Below are 16,076 nucleotides of genomic sequence, written 5' to 3' on the forward strand. Positions count from 1 at the left end.
TTCAGGCCTTCTCTGGGGCAAGCCACGCCCGCTGCCGGTGGCTACTACTTCCATCCACAAAAACCCTGGTTTCCCGAGCGAGGCTCTGAGCCAGTTGGAGCCGTGGCCCTGCCTCTGACGGCTCAGAATGCAGGGCTCCAAGCGCCATCGGGAGCCGAGGGCACGAGAACACCACCTTCCCTCTTTTGAAAAATATTTTTTTATGGATTTCAGAGAGAAGGAGAGAGATAGGAACATCAGTGAGAGAGAACCATGGATCGGCTGCCTCCTACATGCCCCACACTGGGGATTGAGCCCACAGCTGGGCATGTGCCGACCAGGAATTGAACCGTGACCTGCTGGTTCATAGGTCGACACTCAACCCCTGAACCATGCCAGCCAGATGAAAATCATCCTCCCTGGAAAGTCTGACTCAGCCTTTCACAAACAGCTTTTCTGCAGAAAGAGGGTCCCGTAGCCTCAGTGGAGCCACCTGCCCTGGGGGCTGTGGCGCCTGGAGCACCTGAGATTCCGTGGGCATCTTACGTCCACGGCCTCGGCCACAGAGCACACAGACTCTCTCTCATGTCCATCGAGGATGAGCACCAACTCACAACAGCGTTTCCTCCTTGTCTCACTCTTTCCAATCGAGTAAGCTCTAGTCCAGCCCCGCCCTTGCCGCTCACACCTGTGCTGAGGTGGATGACACGGTTTCGTCTGCCCCCCCGTCCCCAGGCTGGGGGGAGAGGAGCAAGGAGACTCCAGCGAAGGCCCCGCCCAGCTACCCACAGAGGGCCTGCTGGACACTCCTTGGGATCCAAGAGAGGCTGGAATGCCTGGAAAGGGGAGGAGATGGGCTGGGCTGAGGGCCATCCTCAGCACCCAGAGAGTTTACATGCGAAACAAGAAACACAAGTTTGGCCGGACCATGGCTCAGTGGATAGTGCGTCCACCTGCGGACTGAAGGGTCCCAGGTTCGATTCTGGTCAAGGGCATGTACCCTGCTTGCAGGCTTGGTCGGGGTGCGTGCCAGAGGCAACCAATTGATGTTTCTCTGTGTTTCTCCTCCACTCCTTTCCACTCTCTCTAAAAAGCAATGGAAAAATATCCTCAGATGAGGATTAACTAAAATAAAAATAAACACAAATTTATAACACAAGGGATTCTTTTTAATTTTAGGAATAAATCCTTTTTTTAGTCCTTAGAGAATGCAAGTCTGAAACTGCGCAGGCATTTTCAATGGACCTGAATCAGGGAGGAAGCAGAAAGATGTGGGTCTCACGCAGCTGTGAGCCGTGAGGGTCTGCAGGGCTGAAGGATGCTCTGTGAGGTGCTGGCACAGGGCCCCCCACGGTTCTGGCGCCCCCTTACCTGGGCAGCGGGGGAAGTCAGGGTGGCCCGAGAGACACCGGTCACAGCGCCGTCCCGCGATCCCTGGCCGGCATGCGCACTGGCCGGTGGCTGGGCTGCAGGGCGTCGGGTAGGAGCCGAGGGCTGAGCACTGGCAGGCTGCGGGGAGAAGCCAGTCAGACCCGGGTCGGACAGGACCTGGGTACCCCACGGGGCAGGACCCAGAGCCTGCTTCCCTTCTCTGCGTGGGCATGAGACCCGTGTCCCGGGACACAGCTGCTGCAGCGTGAAGGCCATCACCCGTGCAGAGTGACACGGCCTGGCTGAGGGGGCACTCAGTAGGCGCCGTGGGTTTGTCTTTGTTGTCAGGTTCACATTCGGCAAAGTGGGCTGGTCGTGATCCAGGGTTTGGGAAACGCAGACTGCCCTCGACCGAGTCGGTGGGCCTCAGCCAATCAGGCAAAGGCGTTAGGAGAGAAGACTGAGGTCCCACAGGAAGAAGGAATTCTGCCTCCAAATTGCCCTGGGACTCAAGCGGCAACATGACCTCTTCCCTGCCTCACCGGCTACAGGCCTGCCCTGCAGATTCTGGACTTGCCAGCCCCCACGATCATGTAAGCTGATTCCTTAAAATAACTGTGTATACACACACACACAGAGATGCACACTCACTCACACACACACATACACATATACATATACATATTCACACACATATATACCCCACACACAAACACACACAGATAAACACACACATACAAACACACACACACACACACATCCACACATATATACACACACAGATAAACACACACATATTCATACACACACATAAACCCACAGATGCACACTCACACACACACACACATATTCACACACACATATATACCCCCCACACACAGATGCACACTCACACACACACATACACATATTCACACGCATATAGACCCACACATACTCACACTCACACACAGATAAACACTCACACATACATAAACACACATGCACACACAGATAAACACACATATTCACACACATACACATGCACTCACACACACATACACACACTCACACACATACACATGCACTCACACCGATACACATATACACACACTCACACACACACACTCACACACATACACATGCACTCACACCGATACACATATACACACACTCACACACACACACTCACACACATACACATACACTCACATACATACACACATATACACACACTCACATGCATCCTGCTGGTTCTGTTGTTTGGGTTTTTTAAAATATATTTTTATTGATTTCAGAGAGAGAGAGAGAGAGAGAGAGAGAGAGAGAGAGAGAGAGAGAGAGAGAGAGAGAGAGAGAGAGAGAGATCAGTGATGAGAGATAATCACTGATTGGCTGTCTCCTGCATGCCCAAACCGGGAATGGAACCACAACCTCCTGGTTCATAGGTTGAGGCTCAACCACGGGGCCCCACCAGCCGGGCTGGTTCTGTTTTCCTTGCTGTTTGGGCTGTTTCTGCCCTGAAGGAAAGTGAATGCCCAGAGAAGAGCACTCAGGCCGGCGAGCGGAACCCCGAGCTCGGGGGCAGCTCTAGCTGGATAGCGGGCCACACACACGCTGGCCTCGGGGCCGCAGGGCCGGCCAGGGAGCTGGGGAGCTGCAGCTGCACTTTAGAGGGAAACCAAGATCCAGCCTTCGCGCAGCCGCAGCGCAGCCAGGGCTTAACCTGTGAGTTGTTCATCCTGGCACCTCCCCTTCATCTCAATCCAGCGGCCACTGAAGACCGCCAGCCCCCCGCCCTCGCCCTTCCTTTTCCTCCCCCCGCCCCCCGCCCCAGTGCTGGCAGCCCTGCTCACTCCTGGAAACGCGACGAGGCTGCACAGCTATTGAACGTGCTTTGTTCTGGCCCCGGTCTTTGGCCCAGACTGCAGTGTTTTCCTCTCATCTCTCACTGTTTCTGCTTTGGGGCGTGTTTACTCCCAAAGAGGACGTAAAAGGAACGATAAATGGTCTAAGGTGACAGCTTGCCTGCTGTCCCAGTGTCTCCAGCACCAGGCACAGGCTAGTCCCAGGACAGGCCGAGGGGAACCTGGTAAACCTCCCATGTAACTACGATGTCCTCCCACCGTCAGCCATGTAGACCCCCAAATGCGCCTTCTCTCGCTGAACCTGCTGGCCTGCTGGAGCCACTGCACAAATTTGGCTCAGACTCCCCCTCCCCTGCCCAGGCCTCAGGGTCCTATTTACCCTGGCAGGAATCCCAGCCAAACCCTTCCCTCCGCCCTATCCTATCACCATCGGCTGGAGCACCTGGCCTTTTCTCTATGTGAGTGCATCTGACTCGTGGGCTGTGGTGACAGACAGAAGGTTACCCTTGGGACACAACGTATTTATAGGAGTTTCCTAAGCAACGGCCAGTCGCCACAACCCCATGGCCACAGCCACCTCCAACCGGTGGGGGAGAAAGGAAGAGGAGGAGGAGAAAAATATAGAGAAAGGATAACCAGCTGGCGTGGCTCGGTGGGTGAGCATCAACCTGTGAACCAGGAGGTCCCAGGTTTGATTCCCAGTCAGGGCACATGCCCAGGTTGTGGGCTCGATTCCCAGTGTGGGGCATGCAGGAGGCAGCCGATCTATGATTCTCTCTCCTTATTGATGTTTCTATCTCTTTCTCCCTCTTCCTTTTTCTCTGATATCAATTCTCTCTCTCTCTCTCTCTCTCTCTCTCTCTCTCTCTCTCTCTCTCTCGGCCTGGGGCATGCAATTCATGCACGGGGGAGAGGGGGTGTCCTTCAGCCCAGCCTGGACCCTCTCCAATCTGGAACCCCTCGAGGGATATCCAACTGCCTGTTTAGGCCCGATCCTAAACAGGCAGCTGGACATTCCTCTCATAATCCAGGACTGCTGGCTCCCAAATGCTCACCTGCCTGCCTTCATGATCACCCCTAACCACTCCCCTGCCAGCCTGATCGACGCCTAATTGCTCCCTGGCCGGTCCAATTGCCCCAAACTGCCTGTCCCTGCTGGCCTGGTCACCCCTAACTGTCCTCCCCTACAGGCCTGCCCCCTCCCCCCATAACTGCCCTCCCCTGCTGGCTCAGTCACCCCTAACTGCCCTCCTCTGCTGGCCCGGTCACCCCTAACTGATTTCCCTGCTGGCCGAATCACCCACAACTGCCCTCCCCTGCAGACCTGGTCTCCCCCAACTGCCCTCCCTTGCAGGCCTGGTCCCTCCCTCCAACTGCTCTCCCCCACAAGCCTGCTCCCCCCCAACTGGTCTCCCCTGCAGTCCTGGTCCCCCTCAACTGCCCTCCCTGCTTGCCCGATTGCCCACAATTGCCCTCCCTTGCTGGCCTGGTCTCTCCCAACTGCCCTCCTCTGCTGGCCTGATTACCTCTAAGTGCCCACAACTGCCCTCCCCTGCTGGCCATCTTGTGTCTTGAAGTGATAGTCAAATTGCATATTACCCTTTTATTAGATAGGATTTTTATTGAAAAAATATATATATATATATATATATATATATATATATATATATATATATATATATATATTTTATTTTATTTTATTTTATTTTATTTTATTTTTTTTTAAGGAGAGGAAGGCAGACAGGGGGGAAAGATGGGAGGACATGGGAGGAGGAAAGGGAAGAGTCACCCCGAATGGCCAAGTTGGCCTAGAAAGCCCAGTTGTGTTGTGTGCTTGCCGATGGGCGCTGGACCAGACGCCCGGTAATTACAATGATGAACACACAGACAGCCTCCAACACGCCTCAGGCTAACTCACACCTACAAACAAGTGCGGAGCCGTGAGGGAGTCGAAGTTAAAGGGAGAGAAACATGGACTGCATCACGCGAAGTCTGGAGTAAATTACGTTAGGACAAATCAGGAGGGCAGGGCTGCAGTTGGCAGAACAACTGAGGGTTTAAACTTCTTTCCTGGAAGGACTTTCCCGTCTTTAGAGCAGCAGAGAACAACGCCCTGGGAGCCCGTCCTGGCTGGAACACACTGAACCGCCCGGCGTGGCATTGGGGTCACGTTGGTTTGGTCCTGCAAGTCAATAGGCCCAGCAGAAACTCCGTCTCAAAAGACAGTAAATTAGGAGACGGGTCGGACCTTGACACTCGGCCATGCTCAGGTCTCAGTGCATCTGCGCTCCAGCCACTGGCCTCAGAGCCACCCTCCAGGAGGGAACTGTGAAAGGTCACAAAGTGCTGGTGGGTGTGGCTCCGTGGCTGGAACACTGGCCTAAGCTCCGAAGGGTCTCGGCTCTATTCCGGTCAGGGCACCTACCGAGGTTGCGGGTTTGATCCCGGAGGCAGCCAATTGATGTTTCTCTCTCCCATCAATGTTTCTCTCTCTCCCTCCCGCTTCCTCTCCCAGGGCAGGTCCTGGACACACAGCCGTGGGCAGGAGGAGGTGGCAGGTTTGTGGCTGCTGCTCCCTTTCCAAGAATGCCTGCCTCCTCCCTCCCACCTGGTAGGTTCCTCCCCTCCACCCAGAGGCCACCTTCTCTGCAGCTGCCTGCACGCAGGCGCCTCCATGCCCGGGCCGCGGCCTGACTTCCAGAGGAAGAGGGAGGGCAGAACAGAGAGAGGCGGCATGGCCAGGGCGAGGGCAGCCCTCACATGCTTGTCTGTAAGTCAGGAATCTATTGATCTGGAGATCATAATGTGATTTCATTAAAAACTTGCTCTTGGAAAATACAGATAAACTCAATATTTTAAAAAGTCATTTTCACTGGTCATTTGTTCATTTAAACGTCGATATAAATTCATAGTCATGAATTCTTATTCCAAGAACAATTATTACATCAATTTTTAAATTATTTTTTAATTGATTTCAGAGAGGAAGGGAGAGAAATGTTCATGATGAGAGAGAATCACTGATCGGCTGCCTCCTGCACACCCCACACTAGGGATCGAGCCCACAACTCCAGCCTCATTGATCGGCTGCCTCCAGCACACCCTTACACTGAGGATCGAGCCCACAACCCCGGCCTGTGCCTTGACTGGGATTGAACCCTGATCTCCTGGTTCATAGGTCGACGTTCACCCACTGAGCCACGCTGGTCAGGAAAATTACTTTTTTTAATCTCAAAAGGCTGCCACTAACTTTCCCCTTTTCTCAGTGTGCTTCTGGGCAGGAGTCTGGCCGTTTCTCCATTCACATGAAGACTATGCTGACATGGCCTCAAGGAGATGGCTGACGTGAGTATGAAGTTCCCGTTTAGTAAACGCAGGCCACAGGGCTTGGCCATACAGCCTCTGCCTTCCCTTCGCGGAGATGGCTTATTGGGGGGGAGGGGGATTGACAGCCCTGGGCCATACAGCCCCTGCTTCCCTCTGAGGAGATGGCTTATAGGGGGGCTGACACCCTGGGCCATACAGTCTCTGCCTTCCCTTCGCGGAGATGGCTTATTGGGGGGCTGACACCCTGGGCCGTACAGTCTCTGCCTTCCCTCTGAGGAGATGGCTTATAGGGGGGCTGACACCCAGGGCCGTACAGCCCCTGCTGCTTCCCTCCGAGGAGAAGACTCACCGGGGCTGACATTTCTGGGCCGAGGCCGCTCACCTTGGCAGATGGGGAACGAGTAGAAGCCCCGGCGGCAGGCGGCACACCGGGGGCCCTCCACCCCCGGGCGGCACAGGCACCTCCCGTGCGCGTCACAGATCTCGGGGAGCACGCCTTCGAAGTCACAGTCACAGCCTGGGGGGGAGAAGAGGTTTTGGGGTCTCCCTCCTCCTCCCCTCCGCCAGCTCCTCCCGCCCTCAGGTTTCTGTGGGAAACAGATGATGAGCTACCACGGCGTACCGACATCCTATACCCCAGAGACCACATCTTCAAGGGAAAGAAAACAAGTGTTCAGGCAAACTCAGAGATGCACCGAGAAGCATCGGGGGGCATCCGTTTGCAAAACACCTTTTACCCTCTTCATGTCTAATCCTGTGAGGACACCCCCCCCTCCCAGTCTGAGCTTTGCACAGTGAAACTTCACCTAACGGGTTCCCATCAGATGAGAACCTGGCAGGGGCTGCACACAGGCCTTGTCCGTGTCTGGTAACAGCAGACACCAGTCAGAGTGCGATGAGTGAAGAACATGCTAAGCATATGAACGAAGAACAAACTAAGCATATGAACAAAGAACACGCTAAGTATGCGAGGCTGGAGTTCTTCTCAGTAAACACTGTTCCTCGAATTCCATCCTGTTGGCATCTACTTGGAGCTTCAAAACTGAGATATCAGAATTCACAGATCCTCCCTTCCCCCTGATCTGGACGGTCTCCCTGGCAACAGTGACTGCCTGCCCTGCGGCCAATGAGATGCCCGGCCCAGCCCAGCAGGCACACAGCCAGGATAGCGCCCCCAAGCTGCTCCCCAACCTCATGATCTCACCCTCAGTCCCATCCCCACTGACCCAAAACCTGGACTCCTAGCAAAGTGACTGAGGACTCAAACCTTTTGGTAGCATTTTTCCAACAGCGGGGACAGCCAGTCTTGGGGCCACGTGGATGGCTCTGCAGAACCACCTGGGGGTGTCAGTTTCCCACCGTAAGCCCCCACTACCACTACCCAGTCTCTCTGCAGCTGTCAATCTTGCTTTTCACTGCTCTCCCTTTGAACTATGGGGAAAGAGTGTAATGGAGGCTGGTGTCCCCAGGAGTGGGTGTTTGACTCCCTGCCACATTCGACAGCACCCCCAAAGGTGCGTCTATTTACACTGACTTCCTAAAGTCAACCTTAAGTGGACACAACTAAGCAGTTGGACCTGGAGAACCCTAAGAGTACTCGAGGTCATTAAATACAGTGAAAACCGCAGAACGCTCTGACCTGACACTGTCCTGTCCTTCTGCTCCAGCACTCCTGTCAGACCGAGCGAGTGGGTTTCCCAGGGCGAGGTGCCCAAGATGGCTGCCCCCGGGGCCTCCGGGTAAGCCACCCGTGTCAGTGAACAGTCCTCGGGGAGCACCGCCACGCCAACCATCAACGTACTGTCCATCGCTGCTCGTACAACAGCACAGCTGAACACTGCACTGTGGCCTGCACAGCTGGACTATTCCCTATCGGACCCTTTACAGGGAAGCCTGCCGACCACCGAATGGGAGCTTTTACTAACGAGAGGAAGAGACAAGTATCAGAATCACCGGAAGCCAACAGCCTGGGCTTCGCCCCTGGAAATCTAGATTAAGATCTGGGTGAGTCCTGGCTGGTTTGGCTCAGTGATTAAAGCGTCAGACCAAAGTGTGTTGGGCTTGATTCCCGGTCAATGGCACCTAACTCGGTGGCAAGTTTGATCCCAGCCCTGTTAGGGTCGTGTGCGGGAGGCAACCAATCGATGTTTCTCTTTCTCTCCCCTCACCCCTTCCCTTCTATCTTTCTCTCCCCCTCCTTCCTCCTCCCATCTCTCTGTCCCCCTTTCCTCCCTTCCACTCTCTCTATAAACCAATGGGAAAATGTCCTCAAATGAGGACTGAACAAAGAAAGATGGGGTGACACACAGGGATTTATATCTTGGGAAAGCATGGGTCCTGCAGCTCAGCCCGTGTGAGAGCCACTGTCAGAAGCCACGACGCCCGTGGGTCGTAAGGAGCTACATCCTCAGGGCGTGTCCTCGGGAGATGTTGGCTTCTCGTGTTCCCTGCCAGGCTGCGACCCAGACCGGCCTCTTTAAAATGCACGAATGGCCGAAACCGGTGTGGCTCAGTGGATAGAGAGTCGATCTGCGGACTGGGGGGGGTGGGGGGGAGACCAGGTTCGATTGCGGTCAAGGGCACGTACCTTGGTTGCGGGCACATCCCCAGTAGGGGGTGTGCAAGAGGCAGCTGATCGATGATTCTAGCTCTCTATCCCTCTCTCTTTCTCTCTGTAGAAAATCAATAAAAATATAAAAAAATAAAATAAAATGCACGAATGAACGGATATCTGCCCTCACTCCCCAGTTCCATCCAACTACTCTAAATGTCTCTCCCTCGAGGCTGCCTTCCCAGGCTTCCCTGAGATTTTGTAACAGTCTCTGCACTTCCCTTAAAGTTCAATTAAATTTCGTTCCCGAAGTCCCCACCAGCCCGCTCCTCCGGGAGGAAAGGGAATTGAACAGCAAAGGGGGGCGGGGGGGGATGTAAGCAGAGGCAAGCGGCAAGCGGGAGACATGAACACTCCTGAGACCAGAGTCGGGAGAGGGGAGATGTGCTGTAATCCAAGCTCAAAGCCAGGCCGTCCCAGGCAATGAACAGCACTCGGGGCAGCACTGCTCAGACCCACTGTGGGCAGGAGACTGGGGTTGTCCTGGGGTTAGAAACCACGTCAGGCAGAGCCAACGTCCCCAGTGACCACGTGCCTGACAGAAACATAAGACAACACTCCACATAACACGTGGCACCCCGTATGGTCAGAGGCAGAGGGAGGGTGGAAGCAGGACACAGCACGGGGCGGTCGACTGGATCTCGCTACGCCTGACCCCAGTGAGCCCCGGTGCTGCCCCAATCCTGGGACACTCCCCACGCCTGACCGCCCCCCAAGTGCGAGGACGGCTCCTCCCTCCTTTCTCCCTCCTCAACCCCAAGGCCTCCTCCCACCTCGCGCTCTGCCTCGCTCTGCCTCGGGCCTGGATTCTCATTTCATGGAAGAAAAGGAACCCCCGGAGAGCTCAGAGAAAGAGGAGGGAGCGTCACATTCCCGAGGCGAAGTCGTCACCTGTTATATCTCCAGCTGCTGGGTCTTCTGGACTCGGAGCAGAAACAGGGAAAACTGGAATTCCTAGAAAGATATTTATTAAAAAGTACGAAGAAGGGTTAGGGAGGCAGGGAAGTAGAACAGTAAACTGCACGAACCAGGAAGAAGCCCTAACCTGCTGAAAGGCGGCGGGGAGACCAAGTAAAGAGCACTCGAGCCGAAACCGGTTTGGCTCAGTGGATAAAGCGTCAGCCTGCGGACTGAAAGGTCCCAAGTTTGATTCTGGTCAAGGGCACGTACCTTGGTTGCAGGCACATCCCCAGTAGGGGGTGTGCAAGAGGCAGCTGATCGATGATTCTCTCTCATCCATGTTTCTAACTCTCTATCCCTATCTCTTCCTCTCTGTAAAAAATCAATAAAATATATTTTTTAAAAAAACGACAACAACAACAACACTAGATTTGACACGCATCTGCTCACGGAGACCAGGCTGGCCGGGTGCCTGGCGTGTGCTAGTGAACAGAAGTTGATGGTTCGTGCTCACGTAGCTAAGTCTCGGTCTAAGGAGGGTGGCCTGACATCTTTAACACCGTCATTGTAAAATGGAGTCGAGCTTTTTGAAGATGTTTTCTTTCAAGATTTCCCCCCAAGTTTTGTTTACACCATAGCATTACTTCACAGTTCCTCCTTTCACTAGACAGGCAAACCCGCTTCCCGCTCCGCCTCTACCCGAGATTCTGGGCTGCTTAGGTCCTGAGGTGGCCCGCTGTGTCCTGGCCGAAAACTGGTTCCTTTAAACATAAGACAATCATAAAGTGTGCTCTTGGGACCAGGACACTCAACAGCTAGTTTAACAACTACCCCGGCCCAGCCAGTGGCTGAGAGTCAACCTATGAACCAGGTCACAGTTCGATTCCCGGTCAGAGCAAGTGCCCAAGTTGCGGGCCCGATCCCCAGCATGGGCAGCGTGCAGGAGGCAGCTGATAAATTCTCCTCATTGAGGTTTCTATCTCCCTCTCCCACTCCCTTCTTCTCTGAAATCAATTTTAAAAATATTAGATGCCCCCTTAGATCTCCGCACGGGGTGAGGGGCTGTGATAACGTGGCCGATCTGACATGGGAAGAGAGGACACACATCCTCCTGGTCCCAGGACATGACACACTGCATGTCTGCAAACGGCCACCTGAAGCCATGCCATCTCCTCCCGGTTAATGGAGAATGTCCCACATGTGGTTATTGTTGAAATTGCCAATATTTACCATTTGGACCTAAGGAGCCAGCAACATCTACAGAACAACCTAATGCTTAGGAGATAAATAAGACTACACAACATACATTTATACATTTTATGTTCCAAACTTCTAGGAACACTTTCAGCCTGACCGGTGTGGCTCAGCGTCGACCTATAAACCATGAGGTCACTGGTCAGGGCACGTGCCTCCTATGCAGGAGGCAGCTGATCAATGATTCTCTCTCATCATGGATGTTCCTCTCTCTCTCTATCCCTTCCTCTCTGAAATCAATTTAAAAAATTTAGAATCACTTTCACATAATTACAACCCACCTGGCCCCATTCCTGTGCCCCCTCCCTCCTTCACCCTCCCTCCGTGCCCTGGGGCATGAATGCACACGCCCAGCCTGAGTGTGTGTGTGTGTGTGTGTGTGTGTGTGTGTGTGTGTGGCGGGGGGGGGGGGGGGGGAGGGGGAGGGGGGGGTTGCTCGCGCAGGTACTCACTGGAGCAGAGCGGGAAGTTATGGTAGCCAGGGGCGCACTCCTCGCAATGGTCGCCGTGGAAGTTGGGGCGGCAGGCACAGCGGCCCGAGCCTGGCTCACAGCCGTCCGAGTGCTCAGGGCTGCAGCTGCAAGCTGAGGGCAACCCAGTTCCGAGCGTCAGTCCTTCGTGATTTAACACGACAAATGCACCCGATACTTCCCAGCAACATTCCTGCTCTGACGTGGGTGCGCCATCCTCCAGAGGGTCCATCATTTCCACCACATGCGTGGCTCCCGCTGACAGAGCCCCTCAGAGATGAGCCTTAAGAAACACCACACTGGGATGCCCTGCCCAGCTCGCTGCGGGAGAGGGAAGCCGGCACCCTCCACCATAGGAGGGGCTGTGGGGATGGGGGGGGGGGGCTTGGGGATTGGGGCTGGAGCTCCCGGCTAATGGGCACAGCCTCTCAGGGCCATGAGCCAGCTGTGAATGTCCACACGTGGTCATTTTACACGGGTGTAGTGGGATGCCTAGATGTGGTATGTCGTCTGTGGGCAGCACAGCAAGACTGTGCCCATAACCCAAGTGGCAGATTCGAGTGACACGGCCCTGAGGCAGCTGTGGCAGCCGATACAACGACGGGGTGAGCATTTCAGAGGGACCCTGTGTGCCCTCCCTTGGGAGCGTCCCTGACCCGCAGGTCCTCACCGTGGACACAGAACCCTGTCATCGCTCCGCTAAGTACACGTCCCAGGAGCATCAATCACCCTCCCGCTCACAGCCTGGCCCCGGGAGGCCTTAGCTGAGTCTGTTTGGGATGTACGGCCTGCGGGCCTTTTCCTAAGCCTGACGTCTCCAGGAGGCCACTCAGTGACAAAGAAACTAGAGAAGTGATAGAAGGTGGAGTTCCTGCCCTGGCTGGTTTGGCTCAGTGGATAGAGCATCAGCCTGCGGAGTGAAGGGTCTGGAGTTCAATTCTGGTCAAGGGCACGTACCTGGGTTGCAGATTCCCCGGCCCTGGTTGGGGTGCGTGCAGGAGGCAACCAATCGATGTGTCCCTCTCTCACACTGATGTTTCTCTGTCTCTCCCTCTCCCTTCCACTTCTCTAAAAGTCAACGGAAAACTATCCTCGGCTGAGGATTAACAACAAAACAAAAAAAGAAATAAAGAAGAGGAAAGAAAACTGAGGTCTCTGACAAGGTGTGACGGCATCCAGGATGCCCTGTCCCTTTGCCGATGCGCACTGGGCACAAGAAAATGACGGACACGTTGCTTTGTGAGGTGGGGTGGAAGGGGAGGGAAGCAGGTCACACCTGGCCGCGTAAGACTGTCCTGGAGCCACAGCTCAGAGCTCACACGCACTTGGGACTTTGATGCCTTCAAATCTGACTGATGTGAAGGAGGAACTGGGAGACGGTGGCACAATGTCAACCTCGGGACCGGAGCTGTCTTCCGCCCCCGGCAGCCCGAGAACAAGAGGAACCGATGGACACACACAGAATGGTCTGCACTTGGACCCCAGGTTCCACGGGAGGGGGGGGGGGAGGGAGGAGGGGGAGGGGGAAGCCGAGGCATCTTTCTGGCCGTGGAGCTAGGCGATCCGGGGACGCCAGCCAGGTGCAAACTGCTTCCTGGACCACCAGGTGCTGGCTTTGTCACCTGGGCCAAAATAGCAGGCCCTTCGGTTTCCCATGTGAACACGAGAATCAGCCTACAATGCCCCAAACTTATAAATAAGACACAGGTGAGAGTATTTAGGCAATGCCTTGCATAGAGCAAAAGCTTGATAAATCATAGCTCTTTTAAATATTAGGATTATTACTAAATTCTTGTAAAATTTTTACTATGTTGTCTTGATGCTGCTTCTGAAAAAAATTTAAAACCATTGGACATCATAGAAACATGTCAAGGCCGGCAGGCGTAGCTCCGAGGTTGGGCATCGACCATGAACCAGGAGGTCAGGGTTCGGTTCCTAGTCAGGGCACAAACCTGGGTTGTGGGCTCCATCCCCAGTGGGGGAGCGTGCAGGAGGCAGCCAATCAGAGAATCTCTCTCATCAATGATGTTTCTCTCTTTCTCTTCCTTTCTCTCTGTAATCAATAAAAACATATTTTAAAAGAAATAAGAAAGAAAGAAAGAAAGAAAGAAAGAAAGAAAGAAGAAAGAAAGAAAGGAAAAAAGGAAAGAAAGAAATGTGCCAGAACAAGAGGAAATGGAGGAGCTGACACTGGCTGCAGGCCCCGAATGCGATGGCCCAATGGTTAGTGTTTCCTCAGGAGCTTTTGGGGGCATTTTGCCTAATCTTAGCGACTGTGTCATCATTTCCTTTTTTATGTATAAGAAACCTGAGGCCCAGAGAGGGTATGCAACTGCCTGCGGTCACACAGCAAGGAGGGAGCCAACAATACGAGGAAAGAGGGAAAGAAGGGACCGTGTGGCTGATGTGAACGGCGCTGTGGCCTCCCCGAGCAGCACACACGCCTAAGGTGCTTAAATGCAACTCACGGATGCAGCCGTGGGGGGCCTCCACCGGCACGCCGCGAGGGCGGTAGTAGCCCTTCGCACACTGCTCACAGTTCACGCCGGCCGTGTTGTGCTGGGGAGAAACAGAGGTTCAGAGGCAGGGCCCCGAGGAAGTCCAATTTCACTATTCCTCCCCAGGAATAACTCTGCCGTGTGCCCTTGTGATTTCAGAGTCACGCACATAAAAACACAACAACAAATGATTGATCTTGGCCTTGAGTCTCCAAGATTTCCCGAGGACGCTGGCTCACAGGTGGCTGTGGATTTCCCCCACTGGAGAGGAAATGAGAGTAGGATCCACGAGCTGGACGACCGGATTTCCCCATCACAGGGACTTGCTAAGGGACCGCCTTACATGGGAGTGAGCAAGGCCACAATTCCAGCTTTATCAGAAGAAGTGATGGACAGTAGTTAAGCCAAGGAATAAACAGTCACGTGTGTTTGTACCTTCTCTGTGCTGGGGAGAAAGCGTACATACTCATCCTCTCCTCTCGCCGTCCTAATGTTACCCGTGCTTTAGGCATGGAACCACTTCCCAAACACGTCTGTTCCACGAATGGAAACTGTAGGCAGGAGTCTCCTACACAGAACTCATTTTAAAGGATAACATGAGGCTGCTTTTTCTATCCCGTGATTAATCCTTTTAATTGCCACACAATCAAATTACGCAACTTGCATCACCAGTTTCCAGCAACGACACCCCACAGGCCCAGCTGGCTCTGCCTCGCCTGTGCTCTGACGTGTAGCAATTGGGGGGACTCGGTTCCTTCAGCGACGAAGCAAGGCACCTGGAGTCAACAAGAGCCACGATCACACACGTGGACCCACAGGAGGCCGCGTGGAAACCCGGAGGGGAGAACAGAGACCCTTTCGTGTCCTGCCCCATCGTAGATGATTTTATTAACTCCAGGCCTTCATGTGTTACCACTCCTTGTCCTGCGGGCGAAAATCTGAATTCACTTGAACACTGAGGTCTAACGTACACGGGCCTCACATTCACACGCACACAACGGGGCAAACAAGAAGCAGGCGTGGCCTACCCCTTCCCACCCAAGGCCAGTTCGCCCCTCGGCTCTGTGACAGAGAACAGACCCAGGACAGGGGGGAGATGGGGAACCGTCCCCGGAGGTGTGCAGCCGGACTCCGCCTTCTCCCACCAAGCTTGGGCGATGAAATGCCGACCACAGAGAAGGTATGGTTTTAAGACGCAAAAAAACAGGGACAAACAACCTACAGAAAACAGCACGTCGCCCGCAGACAGGTAAGCCTGCAGTCTGCCTTCGGGCCGCGGTGCTTAGGGGACCCACACCGCACCCAGAGCGCGACCACACGCCTTGACCTCTGGACACCAAGGTCATGGCTGGACCAAGGCCGGAGGGAGATGCAGATCGCAGCTCCCATTTCTACAGGGAAGCAGTGAAGAAGCGGCCTGGCAGGGAAGTGGGCCCTGGACTTTGCATCTACCTGACGCTTAACGCGATGAGAAAACGCAGCCTTGAGGCTAAGGAGCGGGCTGGGCACGAAGGGAAATCCTGCAGGAGTGAGCCGACCCACACTCACCCCTCCTCCACACTTCCCGGAGAAGCAGGAACGCTCACCCAGAAACCCGGCCCTGCTACGACCATGCCCCGTCATGATCCCCTAGGCAAACCTTTCCCGAGGTCTTTCCATCTCAGGAAAAACCACCTCCCTGTCGCTCAGTCCGACCAAACCACACACACTGCCGACTTCCGCTCCTGAGAACTGCAAGCACATGGAGACCCTGGCTGGCCCACTGCTGGCCACACTCCCCTGCAAAGCCTGATTTCCCTTCCTAGGGCCACGACCTGGCCTC

General features: G+C 54.4%; 1 protein-coding gene across 2 annotated transcripts in view; it reads right to left on the minus strand.

Annotated features, from left to right (window-relative positions):
• LAMA3 (laminin subunit alpha 3) overlaps positions 1 to 16,076 on the minus strand; it is a 134,507-nt gene that overhangs the window by 88,904 nt on the left and 29,527 nt on the right. For both annotated transcript variants that reach the window (XM_084888236.1, XM_084888235.1), the window contains exons 9-13: positions 14,225 to 14,315; positions 11,739 to 11,870; positions 10,024 to 10,086; positions 6,904 to 7,038; positions 1,351 to 1,488 (exon numbers count right to left, since the gene is read on the minus strand). In XM_084888236.1, the coding sequence (XP_084744362.1) occupies positions 1,351 to 1,488; positions 6,904 to 7,038; positions 10,024 to 10,086; positions 11,739 to 11,870; positions 14,225 to 14,315 (559 nt within the window). The remainder of the gene's footprint in view (positions 1 to 1,350; positions 1,489 to 6,903; positions 7,039 to 10,023; positions 10,087 to 11,738; positions 11,871 to 14,224; positions 14,316 to 16,076) is intronic.

This window comes from Pipistrellus hanaki (assembly GCF_964339955.1).
Source record: "Pipistrellus hanaki genome assembly, chromosome: 6".
NCBI lineage: Eukaryota > Metazoa > Chordata > Mammalia > Chiroptera > Vespertilionidae > Pipistrellus > Pipistrellus hanaki.